Source organism: Dermacentor variabilis, chromosome 9, assembly GCF_050947875.1.
Source record: "Dermacentor variabilis isolate Ectoservices chromosome 9, ASM5094787v1, whole genome shotgun sequence".
Classification (NCBI taxonomy): Eukaryota; Metazoa; Arthropoda; class Arachnida; order Ixodida; family Ixodidae; genus Dermacentor; species Dermacentor variabilis.
Window position 1 is genome coordinate 84,261,414 of NC_134576.1, and position 24,515 is coordinate 84,285,928.

The 24,515-nt window shown below is 42.6% G+C and overlaps 1 protein-coding gene across 2 annotated transcripts in view; it reads right to left on the reverse strand.

The window, feature by feature from the left end:
* LOC142557031 (uncharacterized) overlaps positions 1 to 22,928 on the reverse strand; it is a 30,247-nt gene extending 7,319 nt beyond the window's left edge. The window contains exons 1-3 of one of the 2 annotated variants that reach the window (XM_075668576.1): positions 22,688 to 22,928; positions 20,042 to 20,127; positions 10,890 to 11,087 (exon numbers count right to left, since the gene is read on the reverse strand). In XM_075668576.1, coding sequence (XP_075524691.1) covers positions 10,890 to 10,927 — 38 coding nt within the window. In that variant the 5' untranslated portion in view covers positions 10,928 to 11,087; positions 20,042 to 20,127; positions 22,688 to 22,928. The remainder of the gene's footprint in view (positions 1 to 10,889; positions 11,088 to 20,041; positions 20,128 to 22,687) is intronic. The other variant, XM_075668577.1, reaches the window with a different exon arrangement.
* Between the last annotated feature and the right edge of the window lie 1,587 nt (positions 22,929 to 24,515).

The window sequence follows — 24,515 nt, forward strand, 5'->3', positions numbered from 1 at the left end:
GCGGAGAGAAGAGAACTAGGAGTCGGATTCCTGATTAATAAGAATATAGCTGGTAACATACAGGAATTCTATAGCATTAACGAGAGGGTGGCAGGTCTTGTTGTGAAACTTAATAAGAGGTACAAAATAAAGATTGTACAGGTCTACGCCTCTACATCCAGTCATGATGACCAGGAAGTCGAAAGCTTCTATGAAGACGTGGAATCGGCGATGGGTAGAGTGAAAACTAAATACACTATACTAAAGGGCGACTTTAATGCCAAGGTAGGCAAGAAGCAGGCTGGAGACAAGGCAGTGGGGGAATATGGCATAGGCCCTAGGAATAGCAGGGGAGAGTTATTAGTAGAGTTTGCGGAACAGAATAATATGAGGATAATGAATACCTACTTCCGCAAGCGGGACAGCCGAAAGTGGACCTGGAGGAGCTCGAACGGCGAGACTAGAAATGAAATAGACTTCATACTCTGCGCTAACCCTGGCATCATACAAGATGTGGACGTGCTCGGCAAGGTGCGCTGCAGTGACCACAGGATGTTAAGAACTCGAATTAGCCTAGACCTGAGGAGGGAACGGAAGAAACTGGTACATAAGAAGCCGATTAATGAGTTAGCGGTAAGAGGGAAAATAGAGGAATTCCAGATCAAGCTACAGAACAGGTATTCGGCTTTAACTCCGGAAGAGGACCTTAGTGTTGAAGCAATGAACGACAGTCTTGTGGGCATCATTAAGGAGTGTGCAATGGAAGTCGGTGGTAACTCCGTTAGGCAGGATACCAGCAAACTATCGCAGGAGACGAAAGATTGATCAAGAAACGCCAATGTATGAAAGCGTCTAACCCTACAGCTAGAATAGAATTGGCAGAACTTTCGAAGTTAATCAACAAGCGTAAGACAGCTGACATAAGGAAGTATAATATGGATAGAATTCAACATGCTCTCACGAACGGAGGAAGCCTAAAACAGTGAAGAAGAAACTAGGAATTGGCAAGAATCAGATGTATGCGTTAAGAGACAAAGCCGGCGATATCATTACTAATATGGATGAGATAGTTCAAGTGGCTGAGGATTTCTATAGAGATTTATACAGTACCAGTGGCACCCTCGACGATAATGGAAGAGAAATTAGTCCAGAGGAATTCGAAATCCCAAAGGTAACGCCGGAAGAAGTAAAGAAAGCCTTGGGGGATATGCAAAGGGTGAAGGCAGCTGGGGAGGATCAGATAACAACAGATTTGTTGAAGGATGGTGGACAGATTGTTCTAGAGAAACTGGCCACCCTGTATACGCAATGCCTCATGACCTCAAGCGTACCGCAATCTTGGAAGAACGCTAACATAATCCTAATCCATAAGAAAGGGGACGCCAAAGACTTGAAAAATTATAGACCGATCAGCTTACTGTCCGTTGCCTACAAACTATTTACTAAGGTAATCGCAAATAGAATCAGGAACACCTTAGACTTCTGTCAAGCAAAGGACCAGGCAGGATTCCGTAAAGGCAACTCAACAATAGATCATATTCAAACTATCAATCAGGTGATAGAGAAATGTGCGTAATATAACCAACCCTTATATATAGCTTTCATTGATTACGAGAAAGCGTTTGATTCTGTCGAAACCTCAGCAGTCATAGAGGCATTACGGAATCAGGGTGTAGACGAGCCGTATGTAAAAATACTGAAAGATATCTATAGCGGCTCCACAGCCACCGTAGTCCTCCATAAAGCAAGCAACAAAATCCCAATAAAGAAAGGCGTCAGGCAGGGAGATACGATATCTCCAATGCTATTCACAGCGTGTTTACAGGAGGTATTCAGAGACCTGGATTGGGAAGAATTGGGGATAAAAGTTAATGGAGAATACCTTAGTAACTTGCGATTCGCTGATGATATTGCCTTGCTTAGTAACTGAGGGGACCAATTGCAATGCATGCTCACTGACCTGGAGAGGCAAAGCAGAAGAGTGGGTCTAAAAATTAATATGCAGAAAACTAAAGTAATGCTTAACAGTCTCGGGAGAGAGCAGCAATTTACAATAGGCAGCGAGGCACTGGAAGTCGTAAGGGAATACATCTACTTAGGGCAGGTAAAGACGGCGGATCCGGATCATGAGACGGAAATAATCAGAAGAATAAGAATGGGCTGGGGTGCGTTTGGCAAGCATTCTCAGATCATGAACAGCAGGTTGCCATTATCCCTCAAGAGAAAAGTATATAATAGCTGTGTCTTACCAGTACTCACCTACGGGGCAGAAACTTGGAGGCTTACGAAAAGGGTTCTACTCAAATTGAGGACGACGCAACGAGCTATGGAAAGAAGAATGATAGGTGTAACGTTAAGGGATAAGAAAAGAGCAGATTGGGTGAGGGAACAAACGCGAGTTAATGACATCTTAGTTGAAATCAAGAAAAAGAAATGGGCATGGGCAGGACATGTAATGAGGAGGGAAGATAACCGATGGTCATTAAGGGTTACGGACTGGATCCCAAGGGAAGGGAAGCGTAGCAGGGGGCGGCAGAAAGTTAGGTGGGCGGATGAGATTAAGAAGTTTGCAGGCATGGCATGGCCACAATTAGTACATGACCGGGGTTGTTGGAGAAGTATGGGAGAGGCCTTTGCCCTGCAGTGGGCGTAACCAGGCTGATGATGATGATGATGATGAAGATGATGATGATGAAAGCAGATTCCCATACGTGGCAGCTATTCATAGCGGTGGTCTGCTACAAAGCATATGTACCGTGGCCGCCGTGGGGTTCCGCTGGCTAAGCACACTGCAGCTTGCTGAGGAAAACCGCGTTTGGCTTGCTGCTAGCGCATCGTATGCACCAAAATTGGAAGTCGTGGCATCTACATTAACACCCAAAATGAAATTTGAACTGCACGCCATGGTGACATATAGAAGGCAGAGCATTGTGGGCATGCCCCACTCCTTTGTAGCCTTCGCAGTGTAAGACGCTCAAGAAGGAATGGTGACACAGCAGAGGCCATGTTTGATTACCAATAACTCTGCTTCTGCTGAATGCATTGAAGTGTTTTTTGCGCAAAGTATTTCTGAAGTAGCCTATTTTCACTTCAGATGTATTTCCCCACTTCGATAAAATGTGGTTCAGGACGCCTTCAAGTTCATCTGAAGAACGAAAAATGCTGTTCTGAATGAGCTCTTTTCTGTCTTGTATGCTGGATATGCAACCAAGTCAAAGAATAATTTTGCCAGGTGCCTTTACATTAAGGCTTGCACATTGATGGCAGCTGTTGAATGTTCCAGGAGGGTTTCCCCACAGTCCACATGCAGACCTCAAAGCATACCTGCGTAAGACAGTGAGGGAACAGTGGCAGTAAGGCTGGGATAGAAAGCCAACAATAAACTGCCCCCTGTACATGTTTCATTGCGCAAATTTCAACTAAATCGTTCATATGCCTTTCACTCATACTTGTTCACAGGCAGTGAGCTGTACATATTCTGATGAAACAATGCCATACATGTCCTACTGTAATGTAGAGAAATGGAAAGTATAAGGTGCAAACACTTTTTTCTAGCATATATCACAAAAATATTCCCCTACATTTCACACCATTCCTTAGTAGTGAACCGCTGTTTACCACCAAAGAACTTTTTTAATTATTAAACGACGCATGCATACATATTATCTGTCCACGAAACTAAGTTATAGCAATTGTTTCATAGAAAAAGTTGTAGCTGCAATAGCTCTTTTTAAGAAACAGCACTGGCACCCAATCCTTTGCCTGCTAGGGATGTACGGTGAGTGTGATGCTCTATGAAAGTCATTTCAACATGTCACCGAATTAAAACACCAGGTAAACACCTTTTTGTTTTCTTATTACTTATTGCCATGTAAAATGTGTCAACACAGGTATGTCGATCTTTTACATGAATATGCCTGTTCGGCATTTACAACACAGCCGATCAACTTTAGATTATTTACAGCCATGTTACATTGATATTTGAAAATTTCATCTCCATTGTCCCATGACCATCTTTGAAAGCTTTTCCGATTTCATTTTTGCAAAACATTGTCTTGGCACTCTTTGGCGATACCTCGCCCTTGCTCTATAAAAATTTACATATCATCATCACTGTTGCCACATGGTTTGCATAAATGGATGATGATATCATGTTCTTGTCAGGTTTACTGCCAAATTCACAAACGTTATGATAGGATTACTTAGCCCACCTGTAAAAGTTGCTTTGTGGATTATGCAGTACTGTAGATTCACACAGCGATGAGCAGCCTTTATCATCATTCTAAATCTTTGTTTCCTTTTTTTCTGAATCATTTACAGCATGGCTTTTGAAGGAAAGAAATTCGAGAAAAGCATGTCACACTTTCTTGGGCACATTCTGTAGAATTTACCTGATTATGCAGAGACTCGCTGTATGACCCTGACCTGTCACTATGATTTTAAAAAGATGGAATAGAAAAAGACGGATCCAGCAGCCATGTCCAATTCACACTGCCCAGACCAATTTTTGGCATTGCTTTTGTAAACCTTTATTTAGCCATATGACTGGGTTTCATAGGTAGTTGACTACGGGCTGCAGTGTCCACCCAATTGCTTCCCCCTCACTTTGACCTAATTATGTGTGGAGAAATTGGTATGCTAGAAGAAGCGCATAGCTTTTACATGCAAGAGAATTTCATAGCACTTTTTTCCTTGTTCACTTTATTTTTTATTCCAGTCTCACAATTGTGATGTTCCTTCACTCCACTATTTGACTATGCTGTCGACAACCTGCCATCTAGTGGGCACAGCATGGGGTTCTGGAACGCAGTTATGAGATGCTGTTTTACAAAGTACACTTGAAGCAGCTGATGTAGCTCAGCAGTAGAGCACTTGGCTGCCATGCAACTGACCCTGGTTGTAATTTTCATGTGGTGTGACATCTTTGTCTAACAGCCTGCGGCTGATTTTGGTTATGAGCTACACTTACGGACATCATTTAAGTAGAGGAAATAATCCGTGGTACTGACCACTGTAGAAGAGTGTTGTGTTATAGTCTATAGATGTTGGCTGTTTAAAGGAGTACTTAAGTGCAGAGCATATCTGGGTTTTCCTCTCTTGCAAGAGTACAATTGCCTAGATTTGTAGTAGCTGATAACTCGTGGGTAGCTCTGACTCCTTTCGATGCACTCCTTTCGATGCAATCCAAGCAACTGCAAAATTTTATTGCAGAAGCAGTTCAGCATTTCTAAACTGTTTACTGTGTCCGATTATATTATCAAAAGCCAGGAGCAGTGTGACTTCTGCCATCGCTTCGGACAGTTTCACATCCAAAAGATCCAGTGCCACGTTCTCGGTGACTAAAACATTGGGCCCAAGCAAAATGATGTTATTTTTTATCTATCTGTCATGTCACACTATCAAGGCAGCATAATTTTTACATGTCACAGCAAAGAAGAGAAAAAATTATCTATGCTTTGTCCAGTATTTAAATTTTCTGCTGATGTTACTGTTTGGGCAGGTGTAAAGCGCTGCCAACTGGACTTCACACAGGTGCAACCAACTGTTTTCCAACTTCCAAATCCTCTCCAAGCAATCCAGCGACTTCAGAGACTGCGAATACAGGCCGACCAAACATCCACAGCTACATGCATGGCTTTAGTGAAAGCAACAACCAGTAGCACATCTGAAGCCACAGCCAGAGTTGCAACAGCTAACGGGGCATACCCTCACCGACAACGTGCTGCTGCAAGCATTCTTGCCACAGCTGGCCGACCAGGAGTGACATGTGATATCACTGCATGTTCTCGCAGCTTCAATTTGGAATCAAGCCCTGAACACTAATATATCTTTGATGGGTATTTGCACAACGTGTCTAGTAAAACTCTTTTTTCTTGTGGAGTAGTACGAATGTTTAAGTTATATGTGTTTCAATACTATCAAGGCATTTCTCTTCAGGGAGCCTGTAGATCTGCTTTGTCATTCTACAGCTTTATTGGGCTATGGCCTGAGGTATATATATATTCTGCAAATGCATCATGGGTGTAGCCAGGCACATAGTATAAACATAGACTCTTAACTGCGCCTCTTATACCTCAATACTGCAGGTGTCATGCAACTATACCTAACACACTTACGTAATGTCTTGCAAAGTCTTATAGCTGGCCATTTGACATATTTAGCTTTGATTGAATTTACTGTTTTTGTTTCTGTGGGCATGGAAAGTATATCGCCAAAGCTTTTCATAAGCAAAAATTTTGCAGCTGCCTCTTGGAATAGAAGCAACAAATAGCATGTGCCAGATGTGTGCTTAACTCATTTGAACATTGGCCCTCTGTCTGCTATCCGATGTGTTTAGTTGAACAAGTTGGAATCAGTGGCCAAAATTGTGGTCGCTGCACTGAATACTGATCTCCCCAAAGTAACAGAGGTGTAAGAAGCACCGAAACATGTGCATTGCTTGCACTGGTGATAGTGATATCTTGATGTGTATTTTCTTTATTTGCTTATGGTGTTACCTGAAGTAATGGATATTTAGGAGTAATATAATTTATGGCAGTAATAATGGAGTAATTGTGGTCTGACATAGTCCCTCTGTTCTGTGCCATTTTAAGCTTACGGTTGCGGTCACATGATCGTGCTTTTGTGTTAGCAATGCATGGTTTTCCACTTGTTATGTTGAATTTTATAGTGTTCAGTGATAGCAATAGAATCAGCCCAACGGTTGCAGGTAGTGCACGTATAAACCTTCAAGACCTTTTCACATTGCATAATATGCCTTAGTCGTGAACTTGTTTCCTTAAAATGCTTTTGCTTTCACTTTGCAAATTACTGGTATCCAATTTTTGTCATTACTGTAATACTGCACAGTGTATTTAGAAATACTTTTACTTTTTTCTATTCTGTTGCAAAAGCCAGTATTGCTTTTGTTATTTTGGTAGATTTTTCATCTACATACTGTTCTTGTGTGAAAATGACACGAATGTATGATTCTTGTGCTATTTTCTAGCAACCATTATTTGCTTCATTCCAGCTTGTACTGTACAACTTTGATGCAGTACCAGAAACAGGCATCTGTAGTTGGTTTTTGTTCTATACACCGGGTGTACAGCCTTATAGTACATTTTAGTAGGTTACATGTGGGTGCACTCTGGCAATCAAACTGCAGTCGGCTATGTGCAATGATGGCACCAAATTCAATAATGCCTTCCAGGTTGCAACCAATAAAGGAATTAGGTGGGAGATGTGTGTATCCCGTGGCGCATTGACAAAGCAGGAAAAAAAAACCTGTGCATTCTGTATAAAGGTTGTGCTACGATGCTCCATAATCTGGGGTCATATTCAAAAACATCATCCTGACATTTGATTGAGCTGCTACATCAGCTTTATAATTCCTTCAGGACATTTCACAGCGCAAGAACAATTTCTGTAATGTTTCGTATCACACTATGACGTAAAAGTGGACTAATTTCGACTTAATTAAAGATGTTTTTTAAGATGCACATTGATAACTTGAACACATTTTTTCTGATGATCATACTTTAAACAAAAGGTATATGAAAAGGCGTTTATGCCCAGGCAAACGAAATGTTGCTACTGCTGTCATTTTTTTAAAAAATCCAGAACAGCTAAAGTCAGAGCACGATTGACAAAAAGTGTGGTCAAATGATGTTAGTTCATAAAACAAATAGAAAATAATTGCATATAACTGGGACATCTTTGAATATGGTCCAATACATGCAGAATATTTCATTCAAAGAGAGTTAAAATGTGATCTTGGCTCAATAAAACATAATATATTTGTACATTATACACTCATTTTCATATATACTTTTACAGAGAAGCCTTAGTTTAGTTGAAATATTAAGAGAAGGGTGCCTGGATCCGGTCGTCCGCATCGACTCCTTTTAAGTAATCTATACAGGCAGCAACATTTGAGTTTTTACTGATTCCATATGAATGCTCCAGTCCAAGCCTGACAAAATATTGCATGGCGATATGAATTTAACTGCATGATTGTGTGTGCAGTTTATGGATTCAGACAATTAAACCTCGATATAACGAGTTTAAATATAATGAAATTCTCAATATAAAAGTATTAAACTTTTTATAACTTCCTGTCCATAGAACGCCACGTACTTAAAACCCCAATACTATAACGAGGTTGTTTATGCACAACTTCAACAAAATTTTACTGCCACCACTAAGGAATACCGAGACAATTGAAACTTCTGCAGACACAGGTGGTCAAATGATTGAATCTCAAGTGGCTGTTTTGCGAACACACCTCAAATCAGGTGCTGCACAGCGTGACCAAAAGCAATCACAGAAGCGTTGCGACGTCATGTTCTGTATGAAATCCAAGTGCATTGAGATCCCATTGCACCCCATGCCCAGTATACTTTGGGCGCGAATGAAAGTGTGCGAGGGTGAGCCGAAAAGGATGATGGTTTTCCAATTAAGCGAGGAGAAGAAAGGGGGGGGGCGAAATGAGCTCGGTGGTAACGTGATCAAGCGCACACAAAGGAGGGGTATGGTCGTTTCCCAGTTCAGCAAGGAGAAAGGGGGGGTCAAAATGAGCTTGGCGGTAACGTGATCAAGCGCACACAGAGGGGGGAATTCAGGGCGGCACGCATCGCCTTTTGTACGTTGCAATGGCTGAACATGGTTGCCAGCATTGCTGAGGATATACACAGTCTACATGCCCCGTTTTAGAGGTGATCTGCCACATGTGCAAAGAGCGGGTGTGTCGAGATGGTGTGGCATCATATGCAGTCCTTTCGTATGTTTGGTACTAGAGGTTGCGTAATCTTGAGTAACGGGGAAGCATTGAAAGTATGATACCGCTGATATGAAGTTATAGTCAACACTGCATGACACTGCATCTTTTGTCAGTGACTCTCAGTTACAACAAAATGATTTCTTTTTGTAATTCGAATTTGCGTTATTCAATTTTTTCATATGAAAATTTTGTGGTTATTCCATGTAAAAAAATAATTGGCAGCTGTACTTATTTGCATAAAAAGTTGACTTTCAGTGTAACGAAATTTCGACATAACGAAGCATATTGCCGATTTTACTGAATTTGCTATATAGAGGTTTATGTGTATCCTGAGGGCCAACAAGCTAAATATCTTTGATAAGCGACTGGATAACTTGGCAACCTGTTCATCAGAAGTGACAAACCTGAATTTGTTTATATTGAACAGGACTGCTCAGTCTGGTCTAAAGCGTCTTTTGTGCCCCACGTGATGTTATACATGGTATTTCCAAATCTGCTGATCTGTATGTATAGAGTCTCTGCGGCATTTCTGGATCTGCAAATCTTGAAATTATCAGACTTGCATGTCCTAGGTGTGTCTTGTTTTCATATTCACTTTATCCACCCCGACTAAAACGATGTTGAATATTTTGGCCATGCTCAACATGAAATGGGTACTGGGGCTGTCAAGCCAGCTTCATTATTATAGCAGAATACTTTCTCTCAAATAACTTCTAATGGTAAACCATTTGAGAGAGGAACATCAAGGTACATTCTTTCATCCATATGCCTTTCCATCACAGCATACCGTGTGTCTATCTGAAAACTAAAAATATATAAAAATAGTCATTTTGAAATAAAGGGTTGGTTCCTTCAGCGACATGCCGTCAGCGGTGGCTACTATACGTGGTGACGGGTGACACGTGGTAATTATTCTGATTGACAAAAATTCAATACCTTTTAATTTCCATGAGCTTCACCTTTATTTCAAAAATGGCTATTTTTAAATATTACCTAATGTCTTCGTAAGAACACCTGTTATATGCATATTATATGCCGCTGTCAGAAAAGCATTGCTTAACATGTGTGTGTGTGTTTGTGTATTTTCAGGTCTCATTGTGAAGCCACTCGAGATGCCTTGCACAAGAATGACCACTTTCAAGAGGTGGACTCTGGTTTGAAGGGTTTTAGCCACAATCCTGCAGCTAGTTATTAGAGCCCAGCCTATTCTCTCTAGAAAAGCATTGAAGTTAGCAAAATACAGGCAGCAAGAAGGTATTTGTACTTATTTTCTACCAAAGTTGCTGAAGTTGTCATCTGAGAATAGGAGCATGTTGTGCTTTAAAAAATACTCCGACATCTTTTGGTCTATATGTTTTACATAGACATGAAACAACTAGTGCTGTTTATGTCTGTGCCATGGGACTTCACGGCAACAGAAGTCACCATGCTTAGATATGTGTGAAACAAAAACGAGTATTGATTTGTTTCCAATGTGAAGCAGGCTAATAACATTCCTGGTGTGCTGAGTGCCATTTATTTTGTGTTACTAGGTGCATCTGTATGCAGTCGATAAATTTTTCGTGCTTGTTTGCGTCAGTAACAGGGCGTCCGTAATGTATTGCAGAACTCGATTTTTCAGATTTTTTTTAAACAGTAGCCAAATGTTTCACCATGCCCGAGCACTTTATGAAGAAAACTGCAACACAGAAACTTTTATTGTGCGCTTGTAACCTCACTGCACGTTTTAATAAAAAAAGAGAAACTTCAAGGAAATTATTACAAAAAGCTGATGATTATGATAATCAATAATTTGAAATTTGAGTGCAGTCGCATGTGTATACGTGTTTTCATTTCGCGATATATATTGGCTGGTGCGGACGATCTGCCTCATGCGGCATGTTGCAAATGGAGGGAAGTGTGGCATGATTGCCTCACTAATTGGCAGATCGCGAGAGGCAGCGCATGGGTGACGCGTTGGTGCGATTCACAGCGGCCACCGCAAACAGACCTCCGCTCATGCAGCACTTTGTTTCCCTGTATGGTATCAGTGGCGTCATCGGCGAACAGATGACGTACACTACTGCATGGCGCCATATCAGAGCCATTGTTGGCGCAAGGCCTGTCTTGCGCAGCGCTATACACTTTTGTTCTCACACTTTCGCCATACCCTCCTCGTGCGCTTTCCACTTCATGGTTCCGCTGCATCCTCCTCCGCTTTCCTACTCGCACTCACTTTACTTTCACCATCTTTCATCCATGTACCGCGTTCGTTCTTTTGAACTTCGGTGTGCTCGTTCACTTGGTTACAATGTCGCTGAGGGACGACGCCGACGCTCGCAGCAGGAATGGGTGCCCAAGAGCTGTGCTGTAAAAATAAGGCGCTGTGGGGAAAAATTCACCGACAATTACGATACTCCCTAATGCTAAATTTGAGCCCAGCTCTATACGTGTTTTCATTACGTGATATGTTGGCTGGCGCGCGCAATCTGTCTCGTGTGGCACATTGCAAGCAGAGCGAAGTATGGCGCGACTGCTTCGCTAATCTGGAGATCATGAGAGGCAGCGCGTGGGCGACACGTGGGCACAATTCACAGCAGCCACCGCAGACACACCTCCCAGATGACGTGCGCTACTCTGGTGTTACCTTGTAGCCATCGTCACCGCACTTCGCTCTTCTTCTCACGCTTTCACCACACCTTCCAGTTCTGCTTTCTGCCTCATGGTTCCGTTGCACACTCCTCCTCTGCTTTCCTCCTTGCATTTTTAATCCTCCGCTGCACCCTGCATTCGCTCTCTCATCCTTCGCTGGGCTCGTTCGCTTGGTTACGCTGACGTTCGCCATAAGAATGGGTGCCAAAGAGCTGTGCTCTAAATACTTGAGCAGAATAATGATAGCTATGAGTAGTAGCAGTAGTGCTGAACTTTATATTTAAAAGAGAGAGTGATGCAGCATCAATTTAAATGCCTTAGGTTTAGGCGCCGCGGTGCAACGGACGCCGGGGCTTCGTTCACAGCGGCGGAAATTTTGGCCAGTTCAGCGCTGCCCCAACACCTCCTGCTAAGCGCAGTTTAATCTGCTAAGTGCAGTTAGGGTAATCTGGTCAACTTGGGCTATTGCGTATGCACTAGACTTTACTATTTTATGCCCTAGTGGGGACGAATAACAGAGGTGGCGCATTTGGGTCAGTCACAAACCAATAAAAATGATCTAGAGAGCGTTGCTGGGAACATTGTGTCGTTTAAACACGCAAATTTCATAACTTTCTAAGCTACAGGTATGTCCCATTTATTGGTGTTTTCAACAGAGTGACAGCTACACCTTTATATGTTTGGACGTACTGTGCAAAACATTAGGTCATGCTTTGACCATGAAAAGCAATTCCAATATGATTTTGTAATGCATCCAGAGTACCTTTCAATAAGTGGAGTGTGAAGATCATGCTATCTAATATATTATGATTACAGTGACATTGATGAGTGTTTCTGAGCACGCTGAAAGCTAAGTGACAGCAGTTCATTTTAGTACCACTGTTCCCTTACGGAAGGAGAGATGAATTAGTTAAGTTTCATGTTCAATGGCTGTAGAAGCGCCTTCACAAGGACTTGCCAATCAAACTTTTGATGTGCTGAATGAGCGCTAGCATGAGCATTGTAACACTTGGTGTTTGAAGAATAAACCATTGTGATGAAGTCTGTGGCTCGATAGTAATTTGTGTTGGAAACAACTACGCTTTTACACTGAAAAAAATGTAGTTTTATATTCCAGTCTCATTAAGCAGGCGTAAGTCCGGGAATAATTGTTTGCGATAGATTTATGAGATCATAATAAATTTTGAAGTGTAGCATGGTGCCCCAACCTAAATATGTTTGTCAATATGAAGAGAAACATTTTGTTAGAAAACAGTTTGTTGGGTGTATTAGTGTTTTCATTGGCCTTAACAGCAATCTTTCTGCTGTGTCAGATATGTCCATGTTCATTTCCTCCAGCAACAAATACATGGTTACAATCTAATGTTTATAAATGCTGTTTTTTTTCTTTTTACAGTGAAGCTGATCGCCTCTAGTTGGTTGGAATTTTTCGTGTCCATCATATCTCAAGTGCATATCTCCTTGGGAATCAGGCATACAACACACATCTCAGTGTTCATTTCAATTAAGAAAAGCACAAAACAAGCGTCATAACCGCATTATGGATGATGAGGTGCCTGTGAACAATTTGAGGCACGTTTCTTCTCCCCGCATGCGTTTCCCGGTAAAGATTATGGTTGCTTAAGCTGCTCCTGTGGGAAAGGGGCAACAGCGCAGCATACGAATCAGTGAGTGATGTCACAAAGCTTCATATATAAAAGGGAGACCTGCCTAGCAATGCATTCAGTTCATTGCAAAACCACTACGGGCAAACCATGCAAAGTTAGGACTCCCGAAGAGCAGCGTGAATATGATGAGTGTTGAAGAGTGCAAAATTGTAATGCTTAACAACAGTGTGGTGTTAAGACTAGACATAACAATAAAACATCTCATATCCTCATTGATGGCATTTGAGTGGTTTCCTAGCAGCTTCGCTGGCTATCTACTTTCGCAGGGTTGGGATGGCGAGTCAATCTTTTTTCTTTGTTTTATGCTTTTCATTTTCTTGCACAATAATTCATTTCATTCATAGTGCCTCAAATGTAGCAATATTCATATTTCATTTCATATGCTCCATGTCTTCAAATATCAGTTGATGCTGCTATTGTGCTGCGCTATATAATTTCAATGTGAGAAAAACATGTGATACTTTGTTAATTAGGTGATTGAATAATACAGTTACATATACAAAGTAATTTGACTATTTAGGTATACTATACCAAAATTTCATACCTAATCCACCCTCTGTGCATTGCCAGAGGGAGTTTGTATTAATAGTTGTTCACGTATAGAAAGATAGGAACTTGTGTGACACATCTTTCGCATTAGTGCGGGGTTGCCTCGACAGTAACAAACTGGCTGGGTTGTCCAACGATAGCACATATTTTGCCAACAATTGTGGCAATCCTTTTCAATTGCCAGGTGTAGCACTCCAGCTTCACAAAGTGTTCGACACCTCATTCACATCCTTCCTTTGCTGCCTGTGATTTCGCAGGTTCCTTATCCTCAGGGTCCCTGGATCAGTACAAGTCACTCGTGTCCGTGTCTGGCCAGCGTCATTTGTGCCGGGAGTGCTCTTATGTGACTAAATTCCAGAGCAGCATGTTCAAGCACCTGTGCACACACACAGGTGAGCGCCCCTTCCAGTGCCACCTTGGCCCAAGTGCATTCACTCAGAGTTCCAACCTCGCACGAAACGTGCGCGCACACAAAGGCAAGCGCGGTTTCTGGTGCCACCTGTGCCCGGAAGGATTTCGTAACAGAAACAACCTCGGTCGACATGTGCGCAGCCACACAGGACAGCGTCCCTTTTTCTGCATCCACTGTGGTGCATCCTTTTCGTGTAAGTGCAAGAAGCCCTGAAGGTCAGGGGCTTGCACTTTTTTCCCAGTCACACAGGACAGTGTCTCTTTTCCTGCATACACTGTGGTGCATCCTTTTCGTGTAAGTGCAAGAAGCCCTGAAGGTCAAGCGCTCGCACTTTTTTCCCAGCCACACAAGACAGCGTCTCTTTTCCTGCATACACTGTGGTGCATCCTTTTCGTGTAAGTGCAAGAAGCCCTGAAGGTTAGGGGCTTGCACTTTTTTTCCCAGCCACACAGGACATCGTCTCTTTTCCTGTATACACTGTGGTGCATCCTTTTCGTGTAAGTGCAAGAAGCCCTGAAGGTCAGGGGCTTGCACTTTTTTCCCAGCCATACAGGGCAGCGTCTCTTTTCCTGCATACACTATGGTGCATCCTTTTCGTGTAAGTGCAAGAAGCCCTGAAGGTCAGGGGCTTGCACTTTTTTCCAGCCACCCAAGACATCGTCTCTTTTCCTGCGTGCACTGTGGTGCATCCTTTTCGTGTAAGTGCAAGAAGCCCTGAAGGTCAAGGGCTTGTACTTCTTTCCCAGCTACACAGGACAGCGTCTCTTTTCCTGCATACTCTGTGGTGCATTCTTTTCGTGTAAGTGCAAGAAGCTCTGGAGGTCAGGGGCTTGCACTTTTTTTCCAGATCAACCAATTGATTGATATTGTATTGCACTAGGTGCTATCTAAACTGCACTGAAAACTTTTCTGGGTCCCTGAAACTTTGAGTTTCTTGGGATATTACCTACCTTCATAGAAGTCTGCCACGGGTCTGTGATAATTTCCTAACAGTACCTGCACGTGACTTTGCAGCTATAGCAGCATATTGAAGGTTTGGGTTACCTTGAATGGGGATTGGATTAAAAGCTGTTCTTGACTGTGTAAATGAGTTTCTTTAGCTTACACATATTGTGAAAAAGTAGCAAAGAAAGCAGGAATGTTATGTGAGATCAGGGCAAAGTAGTATGTCCCGAATTTCTTGTCTTTCCAGCAAATTTACGAAAGAGAATGGTGGTAGCACTAACCTTTCATTTAGTTCTGCCTAGCTCAAGTGCTTATGTATTTACAAGTTATTGTTCAATAATACGGCAAGACTCCCATGTTGAACACTTTTCTAGTACAGTTGAACCCACTTATAATAAAATTCAAGTGCCCAAAAAATCCCATTGTTATAACCAGTAATCATTTTAACTGAGTTGCATGAAAAAAACCAGAGAGGACAAACCTTCAAATATTTAAATTAGACAGAAATAAGTGCAGTAGAACCCATTTATAGTACTGCTGGTTCTAACAATACTCAGATGTACCAATGAGCAGCTGCCATACTGTCAAACTTTGTGTGTCCTGTGTTAATATAAATCACTTACTATGCTGTTCTTATGCCAAACTATCGGCTATAGCAGTTCAATCTCGCTGCTTATGTCTGCAATGAAAAGAAAAGGAAAGCAAGATCGAGAGAGAGAGAGAGAGAGAGAGAGAAAAGAGAAAACGCAAGCCACTGCACCAGACCCATCTTTGTGCCATGCACCCTGCAGGGCACGCCTTCCTCACTTATCTCACATCTCCCTACCACCCCACAGATGTTTGGGAGTGGAAGGAACACAGGAGAGGTACGCATGAGGCCGGTGATGCGATGCGATGATGGTGTGTCTTGCTGTGTATATGGCACAAAGGTGAGTGTGTCAAAGCGGCTTGTATTTTTACAGCAAAGCTGTATGTTGTTAGGGTTCCGTGTGTTTTTGTTCTCCGTGAACAAAACCTGTCATCATCAATGGCTCATAGCCCTGTAAGGCAGAAGCTACAAGCACTCAGCAAAGTAAAGCGAAAAGTGCTTAAGTTATTCCTAGTCACACTTACAACATACGGAACAGCATGTCGAAAAGTGTCATCGTCAATGGCTCATACTCCCGCAAGCAAGCAAAAATGCAATGATTCATTGTCCTGTAAGGTTCTTGGCTACTCACTTTGGGTCATAGAGTCAGTATAGTAACTCTATGCTTTGGGTGAATTAGCTGCGGTTACACTACCCCTGTTGTTGGTGGTGATTTCAATGTGGATGTGTCAGTACCAAAAAGGGAGCAGTTTACGCGTTCCATGTTGCAGACATATCCCTTGCAATGCCGAATCCGGCCCAGCTGACCACGCAGTGGCGTACATGCATTGATTTGACCTTATCAAAGAATGTGATTGCAGTTGCAAGTGAAATAATGACCACCGATAAAGACAATAAATGATGCTGTGTCGCTTTCATCACGATGACCCCCCATCAAGACAATAAATGAATTCGTACCTTTCTTCAAATTTATGTGTCACCTCCGTGTCATGTACTAAACAGCTTTACTGGTCAACATCCTTCACAGAGTGGAATGGCTCATGATTCTTAAAAAAGCTTTCGAGAATTTCGCCTTCTTTTTTTCTTTCAGCACACACATCCACTAGCCAACTTTAATTGTTATAACCAATAACACGGCATGAAGGCATTGGAGTAAGGGGTTTATTTTACCATTGGATACATACAAAGGTTGACTGTGCATTGGCTGCTCATTGTTATATCCTGTTAAAAGTGGGTTCGACTGTGCAGACCAAACCACTGTGGCCACTCATCTTCTTAACCCGTTAACAAGATCAAATGCATAGCTTAAGCAGAGCTTGTTCTTGAGCTTTAAATTTCCAGTATCAGAGTTTTGGATTGGTGTAATTAAACTTTATTTGGCATGTGCACACCATGGCAACGACATGACTCAGTGGGCACTGGAACTTTTGTGAAGCCTTCATTGATGTCTACTCATGCAGTGTGTGCACACAACGTAGAGCTGGTATGCAATATTGGAGTGGCGTAGCAAATGTTTCTTCTGGCTTGAATAAGCTGTGGAGATATCCAGACATGTGTACTGGTGAACAAGGTGGGTTACCTGCAGGGTTACTGTCATCATATGGCTTGCATGAACTCATGACAAGTGTCATATTTCTGACAGGTTTATTGTAAAATACACAAACGTTACAGTAAGGCAACATGCCACAGCTATCGGTCTTGCTTTATGGATTATGCAGCAGTGTGAGATCCACACTGCACTAAGCAGTTTTTTTATCATCATTGTAAATATCATCTTCCCTTAGTTTCTTTCCCCAGAACTTATAGAATGACTTTATGAAGGAAAGATATTTAAGAAAAGCCTGTCAGCTTATGTCAGCATTTCTTCTGGGGAGAGGGGGGTGGAACATTTCGTGGGATTTATGTGAGATTAACGGCTGGCTATCTCCTAGACTGATCTGCAAGGCAGCACTCCTGCCTAAGTATGACTCTGACTTGTCATCCATGATCAGAAAAAAGAAAAGAAAAATGATAACAGAAGGCTTTGGTGGCCCTGTGTAATCATCACAACTAATACGAAATTTCAGTATTGCTTCTGTAAACATTCATTTAGTCATATGGCTGCTGTTCGTAGGTCATTGACTATGGGCTGCAACATTTGTGCAATTTTTTCCCTAGTCTGTGACTTAATTATGTTAACTTGCCTATGTGTGGTGAGATTTGTGTGCTAGATGATCATGGCTTTTCCAAGCAAGGAAATTTCACAGATAATGTTTTTTCTTGTTTCTTTTTTACTTTACTTTCTGAATCCTGTCTCAATATTGAGATGTTCTTTCATTCCACTATTCTTCTGCTACTGTCAACTAACCTGCCATCTAGTGGAAACAGCATAAAGCTCTGGAATGCAGTTATGAAATGCTGTTTTCTCCGATGCACTTGAAGCAGCTGACATATCTTTGTGGTAGGCCACCTGGATGGCATGCGATGGACCCCAGTTGTAAACTAGAGGTGTGGTAAGATCCTTATTTACCAGCCTGGTGGCTCATTATGGTTATGACCTACACCTATGGATATCATTACAATTGAGAAAAGAATTAGTTTAGTTGTACTTATGGCTGTAGAAGCAGAGAGTCAATATACAGGCAAGTTGATCTACACAGGTACCCGGTGAGATGTAGTCCAATCCTAAACATGCCCTTTGAAATGCACTATATTCGCAGTTATTTTCAAACATTGCCAGGTTGCCATTATATAGTGATTTCACACTTACGTACTGCCTGTGCTTACTTGTTCCCGTAGGCTAATCAGCTGCATAATTTTACTGCAACATCAATTTAGCACTTCTAAACTGAGCTTGTTAATGTTCATTCATTTCGCAAAAACCCTCGTGCAGTGTGACTTCCGCCATCACTTCAGATGGTTTCATGCTTGAAATTCACAGTGCCACATCCTCTATAAGTGAAGCATTGGACCGAAGGAAAATTTTGTTATTTTATATGTATATATGTTTATATGTTCATATATAATTTATGTTTGTCTGCTTTTCTATATATATATGGAGCTTCCAAACCCTGTCTGTGCAATCTAGCAACTTCAAAGAGTACAAAGCTACATGCATGGCTTTAGTGAAGGCGCCAGCCAAGATCACAGCCTCAACCTCAGCCAGAATTGCAACTAGCATGGCACGGCCTGCCTGACAACTTGCTGCCATGGACATTATTTTTGGAGCCTGCTAAATAGGAGTAACATGTGATATCAGTGGATGTGCTTAAATTTGTAATAAAGCCTTGAGGTGTAATCCTTCTTCTGTGGCTATTTGTGTGATGTATCTTAACTGTAAACTTTTTTTTTCTGTGGAGTGGCGATCCTGTAGGTTTGCTTTGCCATGCCGCAGGTTTATGGGGCTATGGCCTGAAGTATATATGTACCTTCGATATTTTGTCAAAGCATAGTGAGTGAGCCAGGCTTGCAGTTTGAGCATAGACACTAACTGTGCTTTTGTACACTGCTGTGCCTTCAGTCCTCATCCAATCACACATAACACATTTACATAGTGTTCTGCATAATCTTATAGCTGACTATTTAACATAATAGGATTCTACTAAGGTACATTTTGTAACCGATGAAACCATGTTCGTGAACTGCTATTGCAAGAAGCTTGTGGCGGAACATATCCAGGTTATTATCAGAGACGACAGCACCGGGAAGATCATTCCACATGCGGATAGCTTGTGGAAGTGCAGATGTGTTAAAAGCGTTCGTGTTACCAAACATGTGCGTGAAGTTGAGGATGATTATGCAGCCTGTGTGACATGTAAAGGGGGCATTCCGTTATAGTGGGTCTGATATAGTGCTTCCATTTGGTGTTCTCTAAAATTACAGTTATCGTTACGTGATTGTGCTTTCATAGTAGCGATGCTTGGTATTGCACTTGTTATCTTGAACTTTATAGTATTAAGAGAAAGCGATGCAATCAGTCCAAAGGTTTGCAGCTACTGCACAAAAACGATGGGACTTTTCTTGATACATCAAAAGACTGTTATCTGGCTTCAAGCATAGCACATTTTTGTATTGTATATTGTTGCAGTTGTGAAGTTGGCTTCTTGTACTGCATTTATTTTCACTTTTCATTTTACTTGTAGTCCTTGTCATTGCTGTAAACTGTAGGGTGCACCTAGATTTCTTTTTATTTACTTTATTTTTATTTTTACTGTTGGAGAACTCAGTATGGTTTACGTTCATTTCGTAAACACATTTGATATTACTAATGTTATGTCAGGATGCCATGAATGTATGGTTCTTATGCTGTGTTTGTAGCAACCATCATATGCTTTATTCCAGCATCTATTGTACAACTCTGAAGTGATAGTAGAAATAAGCGTTTCTAGTTGGTTTTTACGCAATACATTTACTGTACTGTCTTTTTGCACATTTTAGTGAGTCTGTAGCTGAAGGTTATAAGTAGGTATGCTTTGGCAGTCAGACTACATGCATCCATTTGCACTCATGGCACTGAGATTAATACGCACCATTCAGGTCGCAGCTGATGAAGGACCTAGTAGGTGAGAAATGTGTGACCTCTGGCAAGTTGTGGAAGGACAAGTGCCTGTCATTTCTGAAAAAAGGCTGTGTTATGATTCACCATAATTGGAGGTCATCTTTAAGAATGCAATGCTTCCATTTTATTAAGCCCCTACATCTGCTACAAAATTTTCTGAGCACATTTCACTGCATATGAACGATTTCTTGAATGTTGTTTCATCTTACTCTACTACATTCTGACTGCATTTATTTCTGTATTTCTTAACATGCACATTGCCTCCTTGAAGGCAACTTTTCTTATTATAAAATGTGAAAGCTGAAAATGTAACCATACTGGGAGTTTGAGTGTGTGATGGAAATGCTTAAGCATTAGCTGTGGTGTGGGCTAGGCGTTCTCGCTCCCAAACTCAAGCTGGCTGGATTGTTTAATTGATGGTCTAAAGGTCCTGCTTTCCCCCTGAAATTTCTGTGTAAAGGATGTTTTGTAGCACTCTCATTTAAACTACTACGTTCCTCACTGATGCTCGAGCACTCGCTGGCTTTGTAAGATTATACTGGTGGAACCGGAGGCGTTGTGATGACAATTCGATGACGATTCTTAAATAATGTAGATAGTATAACAACAATGTGATGAGGACTTCTTAAGGACAATGAGATGACGATGATAGCATGATGGCAGTGCATGATGACAATGGTGTGATGACAACAGGGTGATGAAAATCAGATGACAGGGGGCTGATGACAATAAAATAACCACAACAGCATCACAATAATGGTATGACAATAAATGCATCACGATGCAACTGTATGAAGACGATGGCATAATCATAATGGAATGATTATGGTGGAATGATGATGGAATGATGATGAGTGTATGACAAGGATGATGTGACAATGACTGATGATGATGGCGTGAGGAAGATACTGTGACGATGATTGTATGGAGAGAGTCGGATGACAGCAACTACTGTGTTTACTCAAATTAGGCCGATCTCCATATATTAAACTCCTTTGAAATAAAAAGTTAATTTGAATATAGGTTGACCCGTATCTTTCTAGAAAAACGACAAACTTCGAACGTGACACACCTTTATTTACCATAAACTTGGCTACTAGGGCCCAAAGAATGAAACGGTTCTTTCCTTCGACCACTTCCTAACCTTACATAAGGCCTCCACACAATGAAGAACAGATGGAGGAAGCAAGCGTACTCTGAAAGCTCCCTTCGCCCGTCCTTGCGTAAGGAACGGTTGCCGCATGCCTGGGTTTGAGATTATCTCTTAAAAGCTTTACGCGAACACCATTATTCAATAAAAAGGTGTTGTATCGTCGCATAATTTTTAAAACTGAAGTGCTGATATTGAGACATGTGCACGCTTTCTTCTAGTTTTGTTTATTAAACCTAAAAAAAGTACCACATTATAGCGCAAAACTTGATGGGCTCCAGCAACGCTGGCACCGCCGGCGTTGTGCAAAACCTAGCAATGCTTAGGAACACTACTCATGCCGAATGTGCAACTGAAACGAACATGCGCGGCAAGATGTACTGTGCTCGCGCTTCTCTGCAGGCGGGCGACAGTGAGCATGCACAAGCACACGGCGTGTTGCTAAGCGGTGAAGCACTTGTTCAGGGCCAGGAGCGGCTTAACGACGCATGAAGGTAGCTTCGGAGCTACCTTACGCTGAGGAAGCACCAAGGAAGCCTTCGCTGAGGGTCGCTCAGTAAGGAAGCTTTTACAGTGACATAAGGTGGCCTCACCGCAATGAAGGTGTCCTTAGTGAGGTAAGGAGGGTTTAATTGTTTGGCCCTAAATCTCTCTAGTTGATGCCACAAGCTGCATCCTCATCAGAACTGCCAGAGAAGTCATCCTCGTCGGATGCTTTGCACGCATCCTGAGCACCCGAATGACTTCGTGCTCTGTGCCGTCCAGTGTATTGGATATGCAGCATTTCTTCAAGCCAGTCAAGATAATCTCGAGGCTGTCCTCACAGTGGACACGATGGAGGAACTCTGTAAGCTTGGCACTTTCGCCAACCTTGTTCGCGAATATAGGTTGATTGCACATTTTGGGTTACATTTCTGAAAAACAAATAAAAACGCTATGTTGGAATAAATACAGTATATGACGACAATGACTGTATGGAGACAACATGACGACGACTGTATGAAGAAAATCGGGTGACGACAATGAAGAGAGAGAGAGAGTAAACTTTATAGAAATGAGCACACGAGCATAGGTAGTTCCGCTGTGCAGTGGACGATCCCCTCAGTCCAGGAGTCCAGTGGCCTTAGCTGCCCTTCTAGCTCGGTTCCTAACCAAGGTTTAGCTGGATCGTTTAGTCAGAGCTGGACACTGCCACCCATTGCCATGTGGTGAGGTGTGTTATTAGTGTGAGCTGTGGTATGCTTGCGCAAGCCCATACCACGTCGTAAAGCGTTGTGCATTAGTGGCAGTGGGGGCATTTATAGGAATACAGCACATAGTGCATGGTGTGGCAGAGACTCAAATGACAATCGTCTTCATATAGTGATGTGTTAACAAACACATAACTATATGAACACGATTGTGTGAAATGGCATGACTGCGACAGTGTAACAGTGGCAGTGTGACTACGACGACTACGGCACGTACCCGACGGCATGACGACATATGCAGTCGCATATACCGATGGTTACTGTAGACTGCACTTTATCTGGGATTAACTCTCGGTAACGTATGGTAGTTCGAGCATTGAGACTGATTACGGCCGATTCTGTTGGGAACGCACACACATTTATTTCAACGAAACTGCAGCCATCTTGGAAGCTTTTCTGAACCCCAGGGTTGCCTTCCTTCATTCCAAAGAGTGCTATACATGGACATTACATCATCCCCTCAGGGAAGGAAAAATCAGTTTTGCTTAAACACGAAGTCTTTCAGGTGCCTAGGTCGTTGCCTGGATCGTTGGGGGTACCGCTGTGAGACGGTCTTGGGAGCTGCTGATATGGCTTGGCTAGGAGTAGCTATGCTGGGGGTTGGAAGGTCACTGTTACTCGGCACAGCTTCATCATCCGGATATGGCATGTCGGGTGGGTCCTGATGTCGTTCCACTTGAACTTTGCTTGCATCTTTGAAGAAACTTGAGTTGCGACACATCGACACTCCATCTCTGGACGCTGTGATTCTGGAGCCATTGACTTTGGTGATTGTGTATGGGTGTGGGTCATAGTAAGGCGAAAACTTGTTTGACCTATCTTGTTTACAGAGAACTTGTTGTCCGACACACAGCTGGTTGTTACTCGCATGCCTCTGAGTGTCGACGTACCACTTGTTGTACGCTTTTCTTTTAGTGTCATTCTCTCTGGCCTCATAGTGAGCCGAGTTGTGAGTACCAGCGACAAGTGTCGGTAGAAGATTCTTCATGGGTCTCCCAAACAGAAGTTCAAACGGAGATTTTCCTGTGCAACTATGGGGTGTGTACCTATAAGCCAGCAGGAACGACTGAAGCTCATTAGTCCAATCCAAGTGGCTGACACGACTTGCGAGTATAGACTTCTTGAGGGTGCGCATGAATCTTTCGGCTTCCCCATTAGCCTCCGACCACCGTGGAGTGATGCGGTGATGCTTGAACCCGAGCTCGCTGGCGAACTGTGCAAAACTCTCACTCTGAAATGGTGAGCCATTGTCTGACTTTACAACTTCTGGACAGCCGAACTGAGCGAAGACAGTGCGCAGTTGCTTGATGACTGTAGGTGCTGCAAGAGTGTGTAGGATGCTAACAACTGGGTACTTGGAGAAATCATCCACCATTGCCATGGCATACTTGCCATCAGGGAAAGGGCCAGCAAAATCTAACGACAGTTCAGTCCACGGGCCTCGAGGCACCTGCTGGATTGGCAAGGGATCTCGATGGTGTACTGGTGTGTTCGCTTGGCATGCCAGGCAACTCTTAACTGTCTGGTCCACCAAAGAGTCTATCCCTGGAAACCACACTTTCTCACGCAACGGCTGTTTTGTCTTGACAATGCCTTGGTGTCCTCGATGTGCAAGATGCACCGCCTTAGTGTGAAGTTGTGCTGGCAGTACTATCCGCGTGCCTCTTAACACAAGGCCTTCTTTGGAAACTGACAGTTCTGTCGCAACGCGAGAGAAGGGCATCACAGTTGTGGTCTTCCAATTTTTGCCTTGCTGGGGTTTCATTAGGGCTTTCTTGAGCGAGTTCATCACCGGGTCAGCGAGCGTTGCTTCGGTTACCTCCTCTCTGGTCATGGCACGAGGCAGGCTATGAGACACAATGAAGTTCACATACTGTTCGGCGACAGACTCCATGCACCGAAATGGTGACGTGGAGTTTACTGGGTGTCGGGACAAGTAGTCAGATGGGTTACTTGGACCACTACTGTGTTGCACTTCAAAGGTGTATTGTTGAATTCGAAGTGCCAAACGCTCCAGCCGTGCTGAAGGCAGGGAGCGAGGGTTG